The sequence below is a fragment of the Lonchura striata genome, chromosome 3 (genome assembly GCF_046129695.1).
Source record: "Lonchura striata isolate bLonStr1 chromosome 3, bLonStr1.mat, whole genome shotgun sequence".
Taxonomy (NCBI): domain Eukaryota; kingdom Metazoa; phylum Chordata; class Aves; order Passeriformes; family Estrildidae; genus Lonchura; species Lonchura striata.
Window position 1 is genome coordinate 47,818,333 of NC_134605.1, and position 17,355 is coordinate 47,835,687.

Sequence of the window (17,355 nt, forward strand, 5' to 3'; positions counted from 1 at the left end):
TTTGGCGCTTGTGGTAATTAGAAAACAGAACAAAAAAACCCCACCTTCCTGTAATGCTGAAAATAACATAGAAAATGCTGTTGCAGAAGCATTGGTTTCTTCACTTTGACATAGCTGAGGCCTGTTTGAAGGGGAATGCCTCATGCTTTGAGGCTCTTTGTTCCTTCCTTAGTTAGAAACCAGCTTAGAAACCAGCTCCTCAGAATTTTCTGTTGGATTCCTTTACTTGCAACAGCTTAAAAGTGTGATGTAGACTCTAAATTGTTTTATTCTATGGATTTGAGTAAGTTTGAGACCTATTTTGATGTCACACATTATAGTTCCTTTAGTTCTTTGTAGTCTTGAGCTTGAGTCCAAGATTTAAAGTGAGCTTGACCAAATACAGGAAATGTACTTGCCTAAGAAGCTGCCTTTTGATGGATCTCTTACTTTTGTGTCCTTCAAAGCATAGAACCAGAAATCTTTTGTGGTCTTCAACGCATGAAACTAGGGCTTTCACAGCTGTCTCCTGTCAAAAAATTTCTTGCTGCCTGAGACCCTACAGAGGCTGGGGCCATTCTTGCAGAGTCTGAGTGAGAGCCCTCTGTCCCAGAGGAGAGGTAAACAGAAAACCTGTTCCTGGAAGTCTCCTGGGGAATCTGGGGCTGAGGACTGCTCACTTTTCCTGTCAAGAAAATTTCTGCCTTCTGTCTGAGCATAAGAAGATTCCAAGGAACTGTATTAAGTCAGGTTATGGTGCCTTTGGAGTAGTGCTATAGAAGCAGTAGGTTGTCTCAAGCTCTTCCTGCTCTTGGCCTGCTCTGTTAAAGAAACAAGGATTGTGCTGTTGTCCTGTTCTCAGTCCTGCTGTCCTTCTCCACACAACATTTTTAACTTGGAAGAAGCACTGGACAGATTTGACAAGGGTGTGGAGATAGTGAGGCACTTGTATTCTTGCTTTCTTTAGGAAATGGCAGTCAGAGAAACAAACTAAAGCTTCCAGCTGAGGAGAATGCTGGATTCTTGCTGAACATCACAGGTCCTCTTGTTGGAGAATTGTGACTTAACATCTCAGAGTTTCAGCAGCCATTCCTAGGCTTCAGCTAGCCCTCAACCACCTGTGAGACATAAAAAACTTACCAATGTTTAGAAACAAACACCCTATTTCTGGTGAATGTGCTTGCTTTTCTGCAGCAGAAATGACTTTTCTTTGCAGCAGGTAAATGCTTAAGAGGTGAAAATTTAAATGAGTAGTATATGGGAGTAAATAGTCCATTTTCATTGTTGGGCAAAGAGTCTTCAGAATTAAGGGTTAAAAAGTCAGGACATCCAAAATGTTTCAAGTTTCTGATTTTCAATATGCCTTGGTGCTGTTAAAAATACACAGTATCTTCAGATTAGTGAAATTACCTGTTTATATTTTTTAAGAGGAAGCTTTGTAGGTGTTCAAAAATAAAGTGATATTAATAGGTGATTAAATGACAGTATAAAAGCTCCCAATTTGGGGGCAAGTACTTAATTTTAGGGCTGCATTTCTAGTCTGGTCTGCTGACACTGGAAGGATCGCAGTTCACCTGGCACATAGATGGCAGAGCACTTGGGTTAGATGGGATTTACTCCTCCTGTCATTGGAAATTATGGTTGTGTACATGTGGTTCTTCTGGAAATGGCACAAACTGAAACCACAGATATTTCCTGCTGTTCCTGTCCAGCCAGAGGTATTGGAGTGGACAAGAGTTTTTTTTTTGCGAGTTCAAGAGTTGACTTGCTTTAGCCTAATGAGAAGTCATACTTTCCTCTCATTTCCTTTTTGTCAATACTATCTCCAAACTCAGTTTCACTATTGTCCTTTGGTGCTTATGGTAGTTGAAAAACAGAACCAAAAAATACAGCTTCTTCTATAATGTTGAAAATATAATTTTCAAGAAATGATATTTTCAACATTATAGGAAGTGTAGCAGAATCATCAACTTCTTCACTTTGACTTAGCTGATGCTTGTTTGAAGGGGAATACCTCATGCTTTTGGGCTCTTTGTTCAGTGGTTAAAGTCTTAAAAACCAGCTCCTCAAAGTTTTCTACTGGATTCCTTTACCTACAACAGCAAAAATGTGATGTCAACTCTAAACTGTTTCATTCTATGGATTTGAGTAAGTTTGTGACTATCTGGCTGTCATGTGTTGTAGTTTCTTTAGTTCTCGGTAGATCTCTTGAGTTTGAGTCCAAGACTTTGAGTGGATTTGGCCAAAACCGTGTTATGAATAGGACCTGGTGGCAGAGTACTAAAGGCAAGTGGGAGGAGGGTAGGTTGCAACAGATCTCTCTCTAATCCCATGGACATCACACAAGTCAGTGGAAGTAGCATAAATGTTGTATCCAAGTAGTTGGCATTGCAGGATGGGAGTTAACCCAAACCCAGTCGTGGTAACCCTGTATTCTCTGGAGATAAAGCTCTACCTGATTGCTTCCACTTGTCAAAACCACATCCAACCCTAACAACCACACAAACAAACCAAACCAAATTCCCCCCCACTCCCCTCATCATCTATTAGTTATTTGGACAAACATTTTAAAATTTCCAAGAAGTTTAGAATAATTTCTGATTCTGTTGCTGCTGTTATCGTTGTCCATCTCACCCTCCTGTAGCCTGATTTTTATCATGTAAAACTTGGATTTGTTAGTGACAGGATTGCAGGTTTTGCTTGTAAGCTTCCTGGAGCATGGGTAATGTCTCTTCTGTCAGTCACCTGCTGCACACAGAAGATGTACAAGCAATTTGAAAAATGTTAAATTACAGTCAGATTTATGTAAATACTTGCTACAGGGCAGTAATTTTTTGTAAAATGCTTGGTCTGACCACTGATGGAATGTGCTTTTTCTCTGAACAAGCCAGTGTCACCTTGTTTAAATGTGGTAGCTGTGTTAAAAGGTACAAGCAAACTCTATGTTGGTTTAGGTCTTACGTGTTTACAATGAATCATTGATGCTGAAAGACAGTTCCAAGAGCCTTCTGAAATCTTAACCTGAACGGCAGTAAACTTTTGAACTTGAAACTTGTTTGGGACTTTCTGACTCTGTAAAAGGTACTTTTTTATTTGAAGCCCAGTGGAAAACAACTTGAGTCATAGCAGTATCTTGTTATATAAAAGGGGGAAAAATAGATATTTTAGGCCAACCAAGTAGGGATTCTGCTACATCAGACATTATGGATGGGGTTGCAATTTTCCAAGAATTTCCATTGTTTGCATGATTGAAATTGATTTTCTTATTATTTGTTCTTTCTGTTCTGTGATCAGATGCAGTGCTTGCTACAGTGGCATAGTTTTGGGGAGGTAGGAAAGGTGGTCATTTTGGCAAGCATGTAGAAATACCTCTTCTAAAGATAGTGGCTTTCTGCCAGTCTGAATACTGGATTGCCTGTCCGTAACTGAGCTGGTACTCTAGTAGGACCTGCTAAGTTAGTGATGTATGCTTTTGGGGTGAAATTCTGTCTCCAAGTCAAAATTTTCAGTGTCTCCAACAGGGAAAGAATTTCACTGGCAGAAATTCATCCAAATTTTGCCTAATAGTAAAAAACTGTAATTAAAATCAGGAGCATAGCTTATACTGTTGGGAGAGCTTGGCCTGAGGGTCTGACCTGAGCCTTCCTGAAGGGAGTAGGGGAATACTCTCACTTGAGTTAGGATGGAGAATGTATTAGTTCCACAACTATTAAAAATATTCCTGGCAATAGACCTACATTTGATTTAGCACTTGCTTTATTCTCACTGTGTTCTGCTGGTTAGGGACTAAAGAATTTTCACTGTGTTGCTATGGCCATGTGCTTGTTTGGCACACAGCAGGTGAATTTTTCAGATGAGGAAGAGAGTGATGATGCTTTTCTCTTGTGCTGATGCAATAGTGACTATTTCCCTTAGCAAAGCAAATACCTCATGAGGTGTGTAGACCAAAACACCTGAGGTGTTCCAAGTTTCAAGAGATTGGTTTTTCCATGCAGGATCTAACACCATCAGGAAAGTGCTTTTGTACAAGGGCCTTCTTCAAAGTCGTGCTTGGTCATCTCTGTAGCCTCCAGGAGCTGCTGCAGCAAGGCTGCCTGACTTTGAGGTTGGCAGTGATTCTTTCTGGTGAGTGTCTAGTTGTTTCACAAACCAGTAAATCCTCAGTCCTCAGCACTGAAACATCCATTAGTGGGGCGATCTTCCCCTCTGAAAACTCCTACTGCAGCTGTTTCCTTCTTGAACACAACAGTGGCCTTGAGCAGCAATAAATCTGTGCTGGGAAAAACTCAGCATGTTTGTCAGCACAAGGGAGCACAGCAGAGAAAGGAAATGTCTATGAAACCACAGTCTTTGGTGCTCAAACATGAGTCTAGGCCCTCACAAAAGGGTGTGAAGCCATCGGAAAAGTTAAATATGCTCCTTTATTTCTCATGGTCTTCTCTGTGGTAGCTGGTGATCACCTAGGTAAACATTTCAGGAACTGGCTAAAGGTCTTCCTGGCTGCCTATGATTTGAGTGATGTTGAAGTCTTTTTTGCTCATGGCTTTTTACAGTAGATGGACATGGTCACTTCAATAGAAATGAGATTTATTTTATCTAATTGGCTTTTTATAGTCTCTGATTTGTTCCTATTTAGGTAGTAAAACCCCGATTTTACTGAGTAGGGGTTAAAACAACACCACACAATGTAGGTGCTTTCTTCTGTTGCTTGCTTGGGTTATAAATCATGCAGCAACTTTCTTTCCAGTAGTACTGCTACTTGGTGGTCTTGTGATGACATGTGTGGCATTGTGAAAGCTTAAATGGAGCAGAGAAGATCCCTCCTCTCCAGGGATGTTTGGTTGGACTTGATCTCAAAGGTCTTTTCCATCCTGTGATTCTGAGTCCAAGGAGTGAGGAGTCAAAGGTTCTGCTCTCACAGCTGTTCTGGGCAGCAGGGAGCTGACACATTTCTTTAGTTGTGACCCTACAAACACTTCCCTGTTTCTGCAGCCTTAACCTGCCCAGCCCTTTGTGGCTTAGAGGAAGCATTGTGCCAGAGGTAGGATGGAGGAGGCTGTGTCCTGCCCCTTTATCCTGTCCCTGCCTGAGCACTGCTTTACACAGCAGCAAGGCATCCTGGTTCCCAAAGAGTTTCCAGGAGTCTTGGTGTGATGTAAAGGTGTAACCATCACTTGGAAAAAGTGAGGCTTGTAGCAACCAGCAAACACTCTGGGTTAAACAGGATACCACTACAAAGGGGTTGACCACCCTGCTTACTCCCACAAAGTATGCAGGTAGTATGATTTCTAACTGGAAAAGGTCAACCCTGCTCTGGTGTGTTGCCTTGTGACAAGTGGCAGAGGTTCTCTCCTTCCGCAGCACAGCACGCCAGTTGTCCCTCAGGGCAGAGGGCACTGCACATGCAAGAGATGTCTGAAGCATCCAAAAGGTCCCAGAGGTTGACCCTTCTTAGTCTCCAACCCTTCCTGCTGCCTAAAATTGGATTTGGGATGTATTTCTTTGCAGTGAGGTAAGGAAAAAGCAGAGGGAAACCTCAGGATTCCATGAAGTGCCTGTCAGACTTTGCTGTGGACAGGTTGAGCATCTCTGAAGCAGTCTTTCCAATTGAGGCACCAGCAGGCTAGAGGGGGTTGTTTGGATTTTGATGTTTCATTGTGGTGTAACATTTTGATGGTTCATTGTAGTGTCCCAGAGCAGGTTCCTTCAGACAGGGAAGTGTTTGAATGAGGCTTTGCAGTATCAGGTGCTAAGCAAAATGTTGATTTAAAAAGTACTTTTCCCACATTTCCCCGGAGGTCAGGAATTTGCTGGATGCATGGGAATGAGGCTGTGTTAATTTGGTACAGCAGCCCTGGTGGAAAACATTTCACTTGACCCAGAATTCAAGTGCTATGTTCTCATTGCCCAGTGTTCTGCATCCCTGCTGGAGTGAGTTTGACTAATTTTTGCCTGTGATTCAGAACAGACGTGTGTCAGGAACCTCTTTTATTTTTTTTCCTTTTTAAATATGAAGTGAAAGTTTATCAGCCTATGGTTATACGAGACCATGGCCTGCCAAATGAGGAAGTAAAACCTTCCTATAAAATGAGTTCTGCCCACTGCACTTGCTTGCCTCAGTTGACATCAGCCCTACCTCTAAATACAAGCTGGTGACTTCCTTGTGAGCCTGGTACTGCTTTGAATCCAGCTTCTGGCTGGGGGATGGTGGGACAGCGCTGCTGGGCCACAGAGAGAACAGCTGCCAGGTAGGTACAGAGCAAGAGGGGCTACCTGTGGGCACAGCTCACTCCCTGGGGAGTTTGGCTTTATTATTTTTAGCAAATGGAGCAGGGAAGGTGGGGAAGAAAAAGGCAAATCTTTTCTTAGTCATCAAGACAACAAATGTCTGGTGTTGCTGTGAAGAGTTTATGAAGAGTTATGTGCATCTTCCATTTGTGAAAATAAGAATTCTTAGTTTTCTAAAGGTAGAGCAGCCCCACCACATGGCAGGGCTCAAATGGGCTGTCAGTCTTAGGTGGTTTGCAGTGTTATTGCCAGGGGTGAAGGAGGAAGAGGGGTGAAGTGATCCAGCCCTGAGGTGTGAGGAACAACTCTGCGGTGGCAGGGAGCTGTAGCTGTGCTCCTTGTGCTGCTTGGCATGCACATGAACTTCAGAGAAGAACTTACCCTGCTCTGCCTTGACCAATGCCAGCCCTGGGGTTGTGTCCCCTCTGCCTCTGCTTGGGCAGAACAGGCCTCCGAGGGGGCTTTGAAGAGCCCTAATTCCCTGTGAGTCAAATTTCTCCTTGTGGTTCTGTGGCCTGGGGCTGCTGGAGGGGCTGCTCTGACTGGTCGGAAGAGGAGCAAACACCTGGTGGAAGGAAAAATTATTCTTTAAAGTCATTCAAGGTGTAGTAGTTGCCACCACTTCTCTGGAAAAGTGTTGTCAATTATAATTTTCTAATCTGAAAAATCTGTCGAAATATGCCAAAGGCAGAAAACCATAAGAGGTTTTTTGATATTTTTTTGTCAAAAGTTCTCATTGAAACATTAACCTTCTAAAATGTTAAGATTGAAATAGAATTTTGGAAATCTGACTGAAGCCATTTCTTCTGTGTGTGTGTGTGTGTGTGTGTGTGTGTGTGTGTGTGTCTGTCTGTAAGAGGAGTCACGACAACACGGAGAGAGTGCTTTTTAAGATAGAACATAGGATGGGCACACTATTATCTGTGGATAAATTATTCTATGAAATCAGAAGACTTTGGCTTTCAGTGGAGAGAAAATAAAACCAGATTCCAGTGGGATCAGCTGAGATGAAGGGAAGGAAAGTGGCAGGAGGAAATCTAAGCAGTTTGCAAATGAAGGTCATAAAGTTTATAAACGGGATTTCATAGCCTGTTTGTGATAGCAGAAGCTGGACTCTGTGATACACAATTTCTCCTCTTGCCATGTTTTTTGTGCTGGTTATAAGCAGCCTGCTGACCTGCTGGACTTGGGCACACTCCTGAATGTTTATTAATGTGTAAGCCAGGGCTTTTATTGCATTTTAATTCCCCCTTGAGATGGGTGACCTCAGTGTTTTCTGTGACCAAGGCTTCCATCTCAGTTTTTCCAGATTATTCTCACTGTGGTGAAAACCCTGCAGTGACTGTATCACCCATTTATGGTGTTTGGCCACATGCAGCAGAAATCCAGTGGTTAACTTTGCAGAATTACCACATTGCTGGTGATGGCTGCTGCTGCATCACATCAACCCCAGGCAGCCATCCCATCCCATGCTCAGTTCAGTGCTTCCCATGCTTACCAAGCCAAAGGGATTCACTGCTTGCACGCAGGGACCAAGCCTTGCAAAAAGCAGCAGAATGTGCAGACATGGACCACGGGCTTGCTGCCTGGGATGGAGCTAGGAAAGTGTTGTGGTGAACAACTTTCATCCAGCACCTGCTCATGGGTGCTGGAGGCTGCAAGGTGGATGTGGCTTCTGTCCCCTCTGCAGCTGGTAAAATTCTAAAGAATTGAACTGAACCTAATTTCAGGTGAAATCCAGGACAAACATCCATGCAACAAAATGTGATGCTAACAGAGGAAATTGTTCTGATAGTAAAAGGAGGGGGGGAAAGAAAAATAAGAAAAAGCATCAAAGTAGACAGAAGTACAGGTTTGAAAACAAAAGTAATGGCAGTTAAAATATGTGGTAGATATTTTATTTTCAATCTGAAGACATACTAAGAAAAGTTTTGATTAACAGTAATTTATTTTTAAAAATCTCAGCATTTGAAAAGGTCAAGTAGTACACTTCGGGTGCTTGGAGCCACTACTTGCATACATAGATGCAGGTTTTACTGTGGTGCTAGCCCAGAAGTGACTGCTTCTGCTTTATTTGGTTACATCAGTGTATTTCAGCTCAGACAGTAGCTGTTTCAAAGATGAGAAAACATTTCAATAACGAAAAAGCATTTTCATTTTCATCTTTTGTCAATGAATTAAAAACAAGGATTAGGTATAAAAATGGTTACAGAGTGCTCTGTGAGGAAAACAGTCACTGACTTAAATAAGCAATGCTTTAGTTTAGATGGAAAAATACACATGGTAACTGTTTTCCCCTTACAGTTATGACTTCAAGTATGTATTATTTTATTGATGCTGTTTGTAATTTTTATCTGAGTGCCAGATTTCTCCCAGAGAATACTTGAAATGTATAAAGCTACATAGAAAAGCAAAGATCAAAGTTTCAGGAGATGAGGTTATAATTATCATGTTTTCCTGCTGAACTAATCAGTTTTAAATTAACTGAACCCAGCACGGAATTCTTCCCCAGAGCCTGAGAGGGCTCTTATGCCTTGGGGAGGAGCTTCACTCTGAATCCTCTCCCAGCTGCTTGTTTCCAGTACCTCCATGCCTTCTTCCATATGGTTTCAGCTTCTGGCTCCTGGAGTGGCCCACTGCTGGGCAGAGATTGTCTGGCGGGCTGGGAAGGGGAGCTGGTGGTGGAATATTCTGGCTCTGGGCACAGAGGGGTTTGTTTGGCCAGTTAGTTCTGCATCTGACCACAGTCAGCAAAGGGAAGACATCCCTTACATCCCTCGTGTGGGTAGAAGAGCCAGCCACAGCTTTCAACCAGGTAGCATCAATAACTGCAGTGATGTGGCAAGAGATGCTTCAGTGCAAGCAAGCTAACAGTGACTGAAGGTGTTTGGCTTGACAGATGAGTGCTCACCCACTGTGTGTGTTCTCCCATGTCACGCTTGTTGGGCTTGGGCAGCTCTGGGTATCCCTGACTGTGCTGCCCATCCCCTTCATTCACTGGGTAGACCAGAAATCTATGTGGTGCAGTTCTGGAGAATATGAAGTAGCTTTTTGCTACTTTTGCACACTCATTTCTGAATTACCTTGACAATAAACATAAGTGAAATTGAAACCGCTTTCTGGATCACCTGCTTCAAGGCACTGTCCTGACGGCTTTCAAAAAAAATAAGCTTCTTCTCTGAAAATAAAAAGTCCTCACTGAAATAGCAAGTAACGGGAAAAGAGTAGCCAGGCATCATTAGAACTGATGAGTGACATAATTTCAGAAATTATGTCTGTGTACACACAGACAGATACATAGTAGGAAAGAGAAAACTATAAAAAAAATCTGTTTCCAGATACTTTGCAAACAATATGTTTCCTTAAATCACTGGATGAAATTTGCTATACATCTTAAGTTGCTATGGCATCTGAGCCTGTCCAGTAAAGCTTGACATATTTATCTCAGGCTGAGAAACCACACAGCAAATTGAAAATCCCCTTTGTGTCATTTCCTGTGAGATAAGTCTGCAGAACCAACTCACGCATGCAGCCTGTCTGCGTACAGACACCCTGACACAGCTCACCAAGTAAAGTGACACCTGTCTGACATAATGTTTGGAGAGTGACGAACATTGCATGGGACACTCTGGTGCTTTTATAATTGAGAGCGGACCAGAATGCTGAGAGAAGACTGGACAGTGTCCTCAGAGAGAAGACAGCTAATCTGGTCCCTGCTGTGCACTAGGCAAAGAATTGAGATGATTGCATCTTCTTCCTTAATGCTTTTGTTTTGTTGTTGCTGATTTTTCCCTCCCTGAAGCTGATGCCTGTTCAACACAGCTGGGAAGACAGGATCATCAGGTTTAAAGGAACATAAAAGCCTGCTAAAATGGCACTGGCCAGTTCAATTTCTAGCAAAGAACCACCACCACACTCCAGAAAAGTTTCTGCAGCAGGGGTGGAAGTGCACCAGAGCAAGATGGATTTCTTCTGCAAGTTGGGCTATGGTAAGCAGGACATCTGCAAAGTGCTGGAGAACCTGGGCCAAGAGGCCCTGGAGGATGATGTGCTGAAAGAGCTGATTCGGTTGGGGAGCAAACCTCAGGCTCTGGAGAACCAGGCTCAGCCTTCCCAGCTAAAGCTGGTTGCCCGTGGATCGTGTAGCACCACCCCGGGGCTGAAGTGGCTGGGAGAAGAGGAAAGTGATTCTTCCGACTCCTTGAGGCCCATTGTGATCGATGGCAGCAACGTCGCAATGAGGTAAGCTCCGTTTCTTGAAGGCTTCTCTCTTCCTCTGAAGCTTTTGACTTTTAAAACTGATGGCTTGAAGTGAGTTTTTCCTTCAGGTGAGAGGGGCATTGATGCATTTGATGTATGAATAATTGCTTATTCCTGTTCTTTGGCTTTTGCTGTCATGGTGCCCATGAATATGCACATCACATGCAATTATTGGCTCACTCTGGCAACCTCTGTCCACTGTTTATGGCAGTGTCTCTCCCTTGGAGCTCACCAGTAAACTACCCCCCATTTCCAAATAGGCACCTAAGATTTCCAAACCTGAGATGTTTCCAGGGAAAATCTGGTGAACAGATAGACAGACCACCCAACCAATCTAAGGAGAGGGGAAACAGTCAGTCGGGTGACTGTGGTTTCTAACAATACCACCGTTTTACTGCTTTGTCATGCAAGTAAACTCCAAAAGTAAATGAAAGCCAAAAATCAACAAAAATTATGCAAGCTAGGAACATTTCCTGGTTTATATAATTTTAGTTGGTTTTCTATTTGGCTTCCATTTTAGGTAAATATCAGGGAATTGATTGTTGACTTGTATTGAAGAGATTCATTTCCTCCTTAGTCATTCTGTTTCTGGGAAATGTCGCATCAACCCGTGCTGGCCAATTACATTTCCTGAGCAATGCCCTGGCACTGTGAAAACGCTCTTACAGATGGGGAGCCTGGCCCATCCCTGTGGATGGGATGTCCAAGATGGCAGTGAGTTGGCCTCTGTTTATCCAAGCAGTACGGAGCCAAGAGTCCAGGATTCACTGGCTATCCATCTGTTTTCTCCAGTAAATTCCCTGTCCATTCAGCAGGGCCAAGCTCATCCCTGCAGGCTGAGGGGGGCAAAGGAAGGCTTCCTCCTTGTGTTAGCCATCCTTTGAGATGAGATGAGACCATATCCCCTCTGGCTGGAGAGAAAAGTGGCCAAGCACATCCAGAGCAACCGGAGACCAAGCAAATTATGCCATCTTGTGGGTGAAGGGAGAAATCCCAGAAAAAACCAAGTTGTTCCCTGCTCACGGCAGCTCACTAGGAGTGGGAAATACACAACAGGGCAAAATTGTTTGGCCTTGTCTGGGCCATGAGCTTGGTAGCCAGGTGTTAGGATCTCCTGCCCTGCTTTGCCTCTTCACCCAAGCCCCTCCTCAGGGTGTCTTTCTTGTCTCTGCAAAAGAACTGAGCACCCACTCGGGCAGTGTGGCTGAGCTGATCGCCCACCCTGCATTGTGCCGGGGTCAGTGTTACCCATGGTGGGCCATGGGCTCTGTTCTCAGCTCTCCAGGCACAGCAGATTTAAGTTTCAGAAAGGCAAAGGTTTTACAGCTCTTTTCAGACATCCCGACCTCTGTCTTGGTAATGAGCCTGTGGATGGTGGAGGAGACCATTGATCTTGTCATTTCAGTAGGTACTGAAAGGGCACAGCTGCTTTCCTCTCCTGGATGCCTTTCTAAGTGGTGCTGAATGGCATTTGCTTTGGCTAATGGGGTAGGCCTGGTCAGTGCTTTCAGTATCCTTATTTAATTTTTCTTGTTTGTAACTGTCTGAGTGAGATTGGCATTATTATGCAGAAAGGTCAAAGTACAAGGATGAGCATTCTGTAGATATTGTGAAGGCATTTATCCACTTAGGACTTTGGGTGCAGTTTATTTGGTTTCCCTGTGCAGGGGTAGTTAACAAACTACCTTCCTTGACACATACACTGCACTGTAGTCAAAGTTTAGATAAGTGAATGCCAAGCAGCAGGAACTTTGAGGGAAGGTGGAACATTTAGAAGGATTGTTTTCCTTGAGGTTATTTTCTGTCTTATGCTGCATATTGAATTCTTCAGAATCCCCCTTGCTGGCACTTCTAGAACACTTGTCTTGGGGCTTTGTACCTCTGTGCAATGAAGAAAATATCCATCAACTAGAGCAGGATAAAATTGGGCCTGAGGCACCTGTGGCCATCTCCATCATGTCTTGTCCCTTTTTTGGTTCTCTGTTATTTCCTATCCTGCCTCTTACAGTTTTTCTTCCCCTATACTTTGTCTCATGTTTCCAAAAAAGATCACCAGTGGAGTGCACTGTGATCACACCTGCAGCCACTTCAGCCATTAAAATCTCTAATGGCCCTGTTACCACAGAAGAAAATTCCCACATTTTGTTTCTCACAGGAGCCTCATGGGTTTCTGCTTGTGCAGAAAGAAACTCTCACCCCTCAAACCTTTTTCAGACAAGGCACATGAAGGGTTTGACAAGGCCTAACATCTTCTTGGTACTTTAGAACTTAAGTCCATCCAGATACAGATGGAAGGATTAGGCTTGGGTCACAGAAATGGGGGACAGGATACCTTTGTTTTTAAGTATCCAAACTGTTTCAGATAAATCTTTGGCCTGCTGGAGGAGGTGTTTGGGTCTGTCCGATCAGGACACCCTGCTGGTTGTTTTCTTGGAAACTGGTGAATGACACAAAAGCTGTTTATTTTGCCTTTTGATTACTGGCTCAGTTAAAGAGAGCTCTGAGCTTCATGAAAGCTTTGCCTCATCATCCTCTCTCTTTCTTTATAGTCATGGAAACAAGGAGGTGTTCTCCTGCTGGGGGATCCAGCTGGCAGTGGATTGGTTTCGAGAGAGGGGGCACACTTACATAAAGGTTTTTGTCCCACTCTGGAGAAAGGAACCCCCTCGACAAGACAGCCCCATTGCAGGTAGGTCACCATCCTGGCTGTAATTTGGCAGCCATTAGGTGCAGTTTGGAGACATAGGGGGTGTGAAGAACCCAGTACAGGTTTTTTTCCTGTAAAGACAAGCACAGTGCAAGTTGTGTATCACGCTTCCCTCACTTAAATGAGTCATTAATTCATTGCCCCATTCAGTGCTCCTGGCTAGCAGCTAAAACTGCTTACAAGGCTTTGTTACACTGCTTTAAACCTTCTGCTCAACAAGCACAAGGTGCTGCCAAGCTGAGTTAAAGGATTTTGTCAGCTTGCAATGAGTCTGTGGAGCCTTTGAGGACTGCCAGGAGACAGTGATGTTCATTACTGCATGACTATTTTCTGTCAGCCTGCTGCCCAACACAGAGGGTGCATGGGTTCCCCTTCCAGGAGAAGAAAATGCATCAGCAGAAGTATGTGGAGAGAAGTGAGACTCAGTTTGTCTGGAAATACTTTGTCTGGAAATCAGCCAGGTTTGTGCCAGAAGCTTGGTGTCTGCAGATGAGGTGGATCTGTCTACCTGCAGAGAAGGAATGGCAAGAGGTCAGAGTGTCCTCAACAGCAGCAAAAGAAGTTTATTTATGGATTTTATCACACACGTTTTATCTCCATGCAAAGCTTACATCAGGGCTGGTTGTGAGCCTTCTGGCATCTAGCAGGGCAAAAAGGGCACTGCAGGGATTTAGTATCAGACTCTGGTGTAGAATTCAAGGCATTCTTTTACAGATAAGACTTAAAAATCAAAAAAGGGTAATGGGTTTTTTTAGTAAAAAAAAAAAAAAATTACTGGTTAGGTAAAACCTCTTTGTAAAAGACCTAATTTTCAAGTTGCCAAATAACCACCAAATATCACTGCATCTGAAAATTGCACCATGCCTTTCCTAAAGTGCTGAAATACCTTTAGATTCCTCTAGGTTTCTAGCAGACATTTGTGACATGGTTATAATTAATTAATTTGTGTCTCTTTTATTTTTGCTTCCCTCATCTGCCAATTCCCCCGCCAGATCAGCACATCCTTGAGGAGCTGGAAAAGCAATCCATCCTGGTCTACACACCCTCCCGGAAGGTGAAAGGCAAGCGGGTGGTTTGCTACGACGATCGCTACATAGTGAAAGTTGCTTATGAGAAAGACGGAGTCATTGTGTCCAATGACCACTACCGGGATCTCCAAAATGAAAACCCCGAGTGGAAATGGTTCATTGAGCAGCGACTACTCATGTACTCTTTTGTCAGCAACAGGTAAGAGATGACAGTGTTACAGAGCCTAGAATTTAAATGTTATGGGCCAAGTCACCTCCAGCATCAGAGTACCTCCCATCAGTTGCAGAACACGTGAGCCTTTTTATGAAAGGAATTTACTGCAGCTTTTCTTGTCTCGTTTCTTGATTGTCCTACTCCCTCAGCTTTGGTCTTAAAACCTTCCGTGCCACTCTTCTATGAACTTTACTACTTGAATGGCAGCATTAGTGACCAGCTTTGCTTCTTTCCAATCCAAGCTGTGATGTTGAACCGAGGGCTGATATCTTTTAATTTCTATTTCCTGTAAGAAGCAGAATTAAATCCATGAGAGGAGGCTGGCTGGCAGTATTTTTAATTTCTCTACATGAGAAAATAGGACTTTTCCCTGTGTTTCTGCAGTTGTAGCTTGCTAAAAGAGACAAGAATCTGGTCTCTCTGGCCCTTCACCATCCCTGCTGAGAGAAGGTTTTCATTCTGGCACTTGCACCAAGCCTGTGAGGCTGAGCTGAGTGCTCCTCAGTGTGTTCATACTAACCTCTCTTCTCTCCTGAGTTTCCTAATAGCTGAGCTGTCCAGGGGAAATGCACTTCCCTGAGACATCCAGTGTGCACAGACATGTGCTTACATCCATGGCTTCTTTTACTTTTCCAGGTTTATGCCTCCCGATGATCCATTAGGCCGGCATGGACCCACCTTGACTAACTTCCTCAGCAAAAAGCCAGTGTTTCCTGAAAAAAAATGGCAGCCTTGTCCTTATGGTGGGTTTCTCCCCATGCTGTGAACTGCCCCCTGCTTCCCAGCAGTGCTCTCCCTCGGCTAGGGGCCGCTGCCATGTGCTGTCCTGCTCCGTGTGGCAGGCACTTGGCTTGGGGTTGCTCAAAGGTGTGATGCTTTTCCCCTTCTGCTTGAGTGGCTTCAGCCTCAGCAAAGGCAGCAGATGTTTTTTGGGCCCCTCCACCCTTGCCTGCACACAGCACCCACGGGCGCTGTGGCTGTGCTGGCTGTCCTGCCCACACACACTTCTCACTTGGTGGAGTGGATTTAGCTGCAGCACTAGGGAATGGCCATCCAAACACCTTCCTTCTCTCTCCTCCCACCAGCCCCCATAGCAATGTGCAGGTTTCTCAGAGGTCAATCATTATGCCATTTTTTAAAGCAACCTTTTGTAGCAGCAAGTCTCCCAGCCCACCGAGTGCAGGAACTGAAACATGAATATCAGACACTTCCAAAATAGCGAAGACTTCCTTTCGCTGCTGCTTCACCCTGCTATTTATATCAGCAATATTTAAATCTGGAGTCAACAGTACTGAGTTTGAAAACAGTACTTCCTCCTTTCTGTGTTCACCCAGTGCTCGGGAGAAGCGATGTGTGCATTAATTGATGTCGGTGCTAGCGACAACTTCCTGTCTGATTTGTTTTTATCCTTTCAGGTAAAAAATGCACCTATGGCAATAAATGCAAATTTTACCACCCAGAGAAACAACGTCACGCTCAGCTTTCAGTTGCTGATGAGCTCAGGGCCAAAACAAAGGTCCCGTTTGCGCTGGGGAAAGAGGAGGAGAGGCGCCAGTGCTCCCCGTGCGATGCCTGCACAGGAACTCTGCGGGAAGCCAGAGGCTGCTCTGGGCCTTGCTGCTGCCCAGGCAGGGCCCCGGGGAGCTGCCCTGAGCACTCCTTCCGTGCCTGGGCCAGCAGTCCCGGCTCCGACCTGCGGCTGGACCAGCGCTTGCCGCAGCCGGAGCCGCTCCTGGAGAAGATGTCAGCGGTGTCCATCAGCGAGGACACCTACGGCTGCAGCTGGTCCCTGTGCGCCTCTGGGGACAGGGGGGTCACGGCCGGCCCTCAGCGCTGCTCTGGCCTCAGGCACGAACTGCTCTCGCTCCATCAGCGCCGGGGCTTGGAGCGCAGCGGCTGTCCCGGCTGTCCCTTCCCGCGGACGGGGCTCCCGCGGGCGCACGGCGGGACGTGCCCGCGGCACGGCTGGGCTCGGCAGCGCCCGGCTGTGCCCGGAACAGGCCGGGGGAGCCGCTCCTTCCCCGGCGGTGCTCAGCACGAACAGGCCCTGGAGACGCCGCAGCCCCTTCTGCTGCAGCCCACAGCCCCGTCCCCGGCCGGGGTCCCCCCGCACAGCGAGCCCCGGCTGCAGCGGCGGCAGCGCTGCTTCCCCGGCCCGGCCCCGGGGCAGCCCGCGCCCTCCGAGCCCAGCATCGGAACCGCCTTATTCCAGAAAGCCCACGCCTACCCCAGTGCCTCTTACAGGGACTACTGGCCCAGCCCTGCCCAGCAAATGAACATCCACAGGGAGCTGTGCTCCCCTTATCCTTACAGCGGGATGAGCCAGGTCATGACTTTGTACCCCAGGATCCAGGATAAGGGGACTGGAGCACCGCCCCTATGAAGACAGGCTCGGGAAGTTGGGGCTGTTCAGCCTGGAGACCGCATAGAAGTTGCATGGAGACCTCATAGAAACCTTCCAGTATCTGAAGAGAGCCTACAAGGAAGCCAGAGAGGGACACTTAATCAGGAACTATAATGATAGTACACAGGGGATTGGCTTCAAACTGAGACGGGGTAGATTTAGATTACATTTTAGGATGAAATTCTTAATTGTGTGGGTGGTGAGACACTAGAACAGGTTGCTCAGAGAAGTTGTGGATGCCCCATCCCTGGAAGTGTTTAAGGCCAGGTTGGGTGGGGCTCTGAGCAATCTGGTGTAGTAAAAGATGTCCCTGCCCATGCATGGCAGCAGGGGTTTTGGAACTGCATGATCTTTTGGGTTCCTCCTGACTCAAACCTGTGATTCTATGATATTGCCTGTTGGACTTTAATGATTCAAAGACACAGAAACCTGTGAAACCTCCAGAGCAAACCATTCCAAATAATCACAAGTCCCA

General features: G+C 45.4%; 1 protein-coding gene across 1 annotated transcript; it reads left to right on the forward strand.

Annotated features, from left to right (window-relative positions):
• Positions 1 to 10,044: 10,044 nt before the first annotated feature.
• On the forward strand, positions 10,045 to 16,859 carry ZC3H12D (zinc finger CCCH-type containing 12D). Its single transcript, XM_021527181.3, has 5 exons — positions 10,045 to 10,509; positions 13,077 to 13,216; positions 14,227 to 14,461; positions 15,113 to 15,219; positions 15,892 to 16,859. Exons 1-5 carry the CDS (start codon positions 10,139 to 10,141, stop codon positions 16,857 to 16,859), a joined length of 1,821 nt encoding a protein of 606 aa, XP_021382856.1. The 5' UTR covers positions 10,045 to 10,138.
• The last annotated feature ends 496 nt before the right edge of the window (positions 16,860 to 17,355 follow it).

Coding starts and splice junctions, on each gene's coding strand:
- ZC3H12D (XM_021527181.3), top strand. CDS start 10,139: ATGGCACTGGCCAGTTCAATTTCTAGCAAAGAACCACCACCACACTCC. Junction 10,510..13,076: donor GGCAGCAACGTCGCAATGAG/GTAAGCTCCGTT, acceptor CTTTCTTTATAG/TCATGGAAACAAGGAGGTGT. Junction 13,217..14,226: donor ACAAGACAGCCCCATTGCAG/GTAGGTCACCAT, acceptor TTCCCCCGCCAG/ATCAGCACATCCTTGAGGAG.